This window comes from Arachis ipaensis, chromosome B10 (assembly GCF_000816755.2).
Source record: "Arachis ipaensis cultivar K30076 chromosome B10, Araip1.1, whole genome shotgun sequence".
Taxonomy (NCBI): Eukaryota; Viridiplantae; Streptophyta; class Magnoliopsida; order Fabales; family Fabaceae; genus Arachis; species Arachis ipaensis.
The window spans coordinates 5,300,901-5,307,873 of NC_029794.2; the positions used below are offsets into that span (position 1 = coordinate 5,300,901).

The 6,973-nt window shown below is 31.6% G+C and overlaps 1 protein-coding gene across 1 annotated transcript; it reads left to right on the forward strand.

Annotated features, from left to right (window-relative positions):
* Positions 2,279-2,889, forward strand: LOC110268329 (heterogeneous nuclear ribonucleoprotein U-like protein 1). The gene is made up of 3 exons (XM_021114404.1): positions 2,279-2,515; positions 2,586-2,756; positions 2,839-2,889. Exons 1-3 carry the CDS (start codon positions 2,285-2,287, stop codon positions 2,887-2,889), a joined length of 453 nt encoding a protein of 150 aa, XP_020970063.1. The 5' UTR covers positions 2,279-2,284.

Sequence of the window (6,973 nt, forward strand, 5' to 3'; positions counted from 1 at the left end):
AAATTTTTCTTGCAAAATTAACAAACTCTTACTCTCATTCTTTATCTTTATCTTTTTCTCTCTTTTCTCTCATTTTCTATTTTTTTTACTTTTATGTTCTACAGAAAACAAAATTAACAAAATAATATAATTCAAATAAAAAATATTATTATTATTATTATATCCATATTTTTTTTATTTTTTTAGTTAGTTTTAAATTTTTACCACTTATTTTTTTAATCTATATTTTTATTTCTCTTCTTTTAAATATTTATTATATATAATTTGGAGAAAATACTAATGTTATAATTAAAAGTTAGAATTAAGATTCAATTGTTTAAAAAAATTAATTTTGAGTTAATTTTATAACTATCAATATAATTTTTTTATACTAATATCTAATTATATTTTTATATACATAGAGAAAAAAATATTATTTTAAATAACAAGTATAAAAATTAATTATTTCTATTTGTGCAACAGATTTAATAATTAATACCTAATTAAATGTAAAAGTATACACATTAAATTATTTTAAATTTTAGATAACGAATGTTAAAATTAATTATTAGTAAAAAATTAAATTTTTTATATAAAAATAATAACTAAAAATCTTATTATTTGATTTTTTATCTACAGATACCTTAATCTTCTTAGTCGGAGACTTTTGTCAACCTACGACTTTTTTTGTAAAAGTAGTTTGATTTTATAAATCTTTTGTGCGATGCATAATCTATACTGTCAGAACAAAGTGGACCATAATTTTAAAAATTTATATTCCCGTAATGTTATTACGGATAAAATCTACAAATAGCTTGATCTTCTTAACTAGAGACTTTTGCCAACCTACGACTTTTTTTTAAAGTAGTTTGATTTTATAAATTTTTTGTCCGATGCATAATCTATACTGTCAGAATAAAGTGGATCGTCATTTTAAAAAATTTATATTCTCGTAATATTATTATGAATAAAAATACTAGTAGAAAACTAATCACTAGACCAACACCAATCTAACTTGGTCTATTTTAGGTAATTGAATGCTGTTTTTTCTTGCTTGGGCCCAAATTAGCGTGGTTATGAGTTATGAGATACATGAAAGGCCATATATCTTGTTGCAAAAATTTAGAAGAAAGCCCAAGCACAAGGCCAAACCCAAATATAATGATTTGGAATTTGCATGCTTGAGTGTAGAAGGCGAGAAAGCAGCAACTGTCGATGGCTGTCGATGGCTTTTGGCGCTTGTTTCTTCGTTGCAGTGTGAGTCTTGAGAGTAAGAGACTCTCTCTTTTATCAAATGGCTTCCACAAAGCGCCAACTGTCGGAGGAGTGGATACCGAACTCCACGAACACGATGACCCCTCATCATTTCGTTTCTTCTCCTCGCGTTGTTCTCAATCCTATCTTCCACGATCATCTTTCTTGGCTCCCTTAAAGATGCCGCCTTTAGCTAAATAGAGAAGAACTTTGCTTAGAGTTTTGTGAATTCAACATGAATATTCCCTTTTTTGCTCTGGATTGTATGATTGAGTTGATAATTTGTATTAGTGCATGATACTTGCATGTTTGATTGTCTTATTTTTTTATTTTCTTTCTAATGTGCGTTCTTTAGTCACTCGCATTTGATTACATTCAGCTTGTGATGTCTGAGAAATAAGTGCACGATAGTTAAGTATTTTGTTGTTTTCTTTCTTCCTAATGTGCAGTAAAAATCTTTGCATTCTTTAGTTATTGCATTTGATTTGATAGCATTCTGCTTGTGATGACTAAGTTGCTGAAAATTGAATTGTTGCTAGATTTCAATGTGGAATCCGATGGACTTCATGATCGGGGGTTTGCTTATTGTTGGTCTGGTGCCCGAGCTAACGTTGGAATAACCACGGGAAGATATTGTTTCGGGTGCAAAATTGTTTCTTTGCAGCAGGTTCCGATGGAGGACACCGACTTTGAGGAGCGGCATATTTGCCGGCTTGGTATATCTAGAGGGGATGATATGCTTGGGGAACTTGGGGTTGGGGAGACCAAATACAGCTTCGGATATGATGGGACAGGAAAGTTTTCACATGAAGAAGAATCTTCAGATTATGGTAAGAGGTTTGGTGTTGGTGATACAATAGTATGCTGTATTGACCTTGAAGGCAAGCCAATGGCTTCAATTGGTTTCTCCAAGAATAGTAAATGGTTGGGAACTGCATTCCATTTTTTCCCTAGTCCTTTAGGTCTTGGAGTGGTGGATTCTCCCCTGGAAGATTTACAGTGAAAATCAGCACTTTTTCCACATGTGCTGTTAAAAAATGTGGTGGTTAAGATGCAATTCGGACTTGTTCCTCAAGAAGGGTTCAAACCTTGGGCCTCTGCTATTGAGGACAGAAACATCATCATGGGACCTGCCTTTTCTGATCAAAGCAATTGTGAGGTGATAATGATGGTGGATTTACCTGCTTCAGGGAAGACTACATGGGCAGAAAAATGGGTGGAAGAGCATCCAGAAAAGCGTTATGTTTTGCTTGGAACAAACTTGATTCTTGATCAGATGAAGGTTAATGATACACTGATATATCCTTCTCTTCTGTCTCTAATTTGTGCTTAACTCAAATAATTGTGTGCAGTTGAACGACTGTGGTGAAAGATTTGATCGCTTGATGGATCAAGTAACCGGAGTATTCAATGTGCTGCTAAAGAGAGCAGCTATTATTCCTCGCAATTATATAATTGATCAAACAAATGTTCACAAAAATGCACGTAAGCGTAAGCTCAAGCCATTTGCTGACTATCAAAAGGTAGCTGTTGATCTACATCTTTCGTTGCATCCTAAAAGTTAAATTTTCTACTGATTGTAATATCATTTTATGTTCGATGCAGATTGTTGTTGTTGTATTTCCAAAGCCGCTCAAGGTGCGGTGTGATAAATGATTTAAAAAAAATTCGGCTATTAAAATCGACGGTAAAGTTGTCGCTTTTTAAATTTAAAATGGACAAAAGGAAACAAAATATAGACAACGAATTTGTCGGTATTTTAATAATTAAATCGACGACTTCTTTGTCAATTTTATTGAATCAAATATCGGCAGAAACGGTGTTGATTTTATATAATAATATCGACGGCTTATTTGTCGATTTTATTGAATCAAATATCAACGGAAACAGTGTCGATTTTGTATAATAATATTGATGGCAAAATTGTCGATTTTATTAAGAAGATAAAATTCTCACACTCATATTATAGATGAAAAGATCGTTGATTTTAATGAATTATTATCGACGGCCTGGTATGCCGTCGATTTTATTAGAATTTTGAAAAATCAACAAGTTTAATAGCGACTTCATCCACCATTGATTTTGCCGTCAATTTTTAATATTATCGACGGCCTAACCGTCGATTTGGCCGTCGATTTTAAAGGTGTCTTTTGTAGTGCTATGACCGGGTTAGGGTCTAAAAAATAGACCCGGTATATATTTAGGGCCGAATCTAAATTAGGATAAACTCGATTTCATCTGATCCATAAATACCCCTAATTACACATCATTCTTCAAAAGAAAATATCGAAATTATATTTTTAAGATATTAAAAGTGCATTAAAATATTTATAATAAAAAAAAGAACTTTATTTTTGGGAACAAAATTTATATAATAACGGAAAATAACAGAATGAGGGAAGCGAGTATTATTTTTGGGCCCAAAGCATGAATCAAAGCGCATAAGTAGCAAGTAGGTGGCAACGGAACGGGTTTTTGCTCTACCTGATCCCGTCCCGTCATATAACAAGTCACATAGAACCCGTTCCACTTCTATCCGCGCGTAGTAAAACGTTAAACCCTAATCCGTTCTTACGGGTATCTGTCCCGTCCCTATAATTATTAAAATCCAATAAATAAAATTAAATTTCAAAATTTATATAACCATCATCACATACATAATATAAGGATGAAATAGATTCCGTTACCCGCCCAAAAAAAAGAAAGAAATAGATTCCGTAATTCATGGAAATTCAATTTGATGTGTGTATTAAATTATTAATAGTTCAATACCATCAACAACTTTGTCATCTTACAACCAATTCAGAGTGTAGAAGTTAGGCAAGGCTTACATCAAAACTTTAGGGTAGACAAGCATAAGTTTTAAACTCTGCTTATATTATACTTGCAGTACATAATCGGTCCTAAACCTAATAAAGTGGGAGGGTTGTGCTAGGTCTTCGACAACCAACATAAAATCTTAGTTGAATTTTTATGATATGAATCAAAGACGTTACAAAAACATAAAAGTTTTAAGTATCTTAGGTGCATCATACAGGATAATAGAGAGATTGAATAGGATGTAAATAATAGGATCTAAGCAGGTTGGTCAAAATGGCGGAGTGCATATGGTTCTATATATGATAAAAAAGTGCCTTTAAAACTTAAAGGTAAATTCTAGCGCACTGCAATAAGACCGGCTATACTTTATGATACGGAATGTTGAGCGGCCAAAGGGGAGTATGAACATAAGTTAAGTGTGACAGAGATAAAGATATTGACATGGATGAGTGGTCATACGCGATTGGATAAAATAAGGAACGAAGATATAAGTAAGAGAGTTTGAATAGCACCAATTGTGAAAAGGATGGTAGAATCGCGTTTTAGGTGGTTTGGACATGTGAAAAGAAGACCGAGAGAACACCCAGTCAAGAAAGTGGATGAGATGGAAGATGGACAAAGATGAAAGGTAGAGAAAGACCTAAGATGACCATCCATGAGGTGGTCAAACGAAATCTACATGTAAATGGTCTCTCTGTAGACATGATACATGATAGAGCTCAATAACGTCGTTTGATTCATGTAGCCGATCCCACATAGTGAGACAAGACTTTTTTGTTGTTGTTGTTGTTGTAGACAAGCATAAGCTTTAAAAAAATAAAAAAAAAATGAATTCTATATGAAAGTTGATTCCTGTCATTGTTTTGCAAGATCATCAGCTCAATCAGTTTCAAGACTTGAATCAAATTGGCAGCACTGGTGTCCTGTCATTGAACATGATATCATTGATTTTGCCCAAACCTATATCTGATATAGGCTCCATGAGTCGCAAGAAGAATCGTCTGAACAAAGAGATATCAATGTCAATTAACACCTTGACAGCACATATGAAATTATCCTTTGCTAAGAATAAGATGACTAGAGTTGGATTCTGCTAAAAAAAAACGGTCAATAGTTTTCAAAAATAGATAACAGACTAGTACTTACAAGTTGTTTACAAAATGAAAATCACCATATCTTTGATCCAGCCAACACCTTTCTTGGCATTCCAAATTCAATAAGATAGATGGATGACTATTCATACATAACATAGAATAAGGAAGGATAATATGAGAGAGAAAGCTTAGTTGGAGTAACGTAGATTGTTGAAACATAGAAGATGCATAATTTCATTTTAACTTGTTTGAATATATAAGAACTATATAACATTCAATTATTAAGAGAAGGAATCATATGAAAAATAGATCAGTAGTTAGAGATGAAGAAAGATTTAAAAAACCCATTAAACGAGATTTGTGCGTATAACCAATTTTTTTTAGACGTGATATATAATAGGATGTAATGATATTATTTAATCTATATAATCAATCATATTTAGTGAGATAAGATTTTATTGTTATTATTATATAATTAATTTTATATCTAAGTTCATTTAAGTTATTTAGTTTACGCTACGAGATTTCGATTTTTTCTTTTTCTTTCTCTTCTTCCTTCTTCTTAGGAACAGATAGAGCCTCATAGTAGTAATTAGCAAGGGGAGGGGGTCAATGCCCCTAATTTTAATTTTTAACATATAAATTATATGTAAATTTTATTTTAGTCTTCTTTAAAATTTTATTTTAATCTTATTTTATTATGTAAATATTTTTTGTTCCTTCTAATATTTCATTTAGCTTTGCCTCTTCTCCTTTTGCTTCTTCTTTCTCTCCTTCTCCTTTTTCTTCTTTTTTTTTTTCATTATCATCATCGTCACTATCACTATATTACCACATCCATCTCCTCTTCATTCTTCTCCTCCTCCTCCTATTTCTTTGATCTCCTCCTTCCTTTTCTTCTTCCTCCTCCATCATCATTATCGTCATCACCAACAACACCAACATTTTGCTAATATTTTTATTGATTCTAATTTTTTGTGGTGATCGAATGAACCAAAAATATTATCAAAATAAAACCATTGTATAATACCAAATGAATCGAAAATGGTCCATTATATAAACTCGAATTCAGAAACACCTGTGTCTCAAATGAACCGAAAATGTTGTCAAAATAAAAATATTGTATACCAAATGAACCGAAAATAGTCCATTATATAAATTCAAATTCAGAAACACCTACGTCTTGAAAGAACCGAAAATTGTTCATTATATAAATTTGAATTCGATGATGACGATAATGGCAATACGTATTAGAAGAAGACAATGATGATGATAATGATGATGATGATGATGGAGGAGGAGAATAATAAAAAGGAAGGATGAGACGAAATTCCAATAGGAGGAGGAGGAGGAGGAAGAGAAAGAGGTGTTGTGAGAGTAAACTCCCAAGAACACAAGTAGGGTTGAGATTGAGAGGTTCATAATTCATATAAATTTTTGAAGGACAATTATGTCAACCCTTTTGCTCCTTTTTGGTTCCACAACCAACTGTCAAACAACAATAAAATAAAATAAAATAAAATAAAATAAAATAAAAATCAATTTAATATCATGTTCTTCATCTTGACTTGTATACAATTTATTCAGGAATCTTACCCTAAAATTACTGGCCATCTATCTTATTTATTGAGCGAAATTGTGAAATACATATACAAGTCTTTGTTTAATTATTGACTAAAATTTATCTCTTAAAATTTTAAAATGTGCAATTTATTTTACTACTTAAAAGTTTCAAATAGTATATAGAAATTTTTTTTACTAACTTCTATTTTTTTTTAAATTTATTATTATATTCAGAATAAACATGCTAATAAAAATAATCATGT

Bases quoted from the DNA above. Each gene is read 5' to 3' on its own strand.
- LOC110268329 (XM_021114404.1), top strand. From the start codon at position 2,285: ATGCAATTCGGACTTGTTCCTCAAGAAGGGTTCAAACCTTGGGCCTCT. The intron at 2,516-2,585 runs GTTAATGATACA...AATTGTGTGCAG, and splicing joins TGATTCTTGATCAGATGAAG to TTGAACGACTGTGGTGAAAG. The intron at 2,757-2,838 runs GTAGCTGTTGAT...TGTTCGATGCAG, and splicing joins CATTTGCTGACTATCAAAAG to ATTGTTGTTGTTGTATTTCC.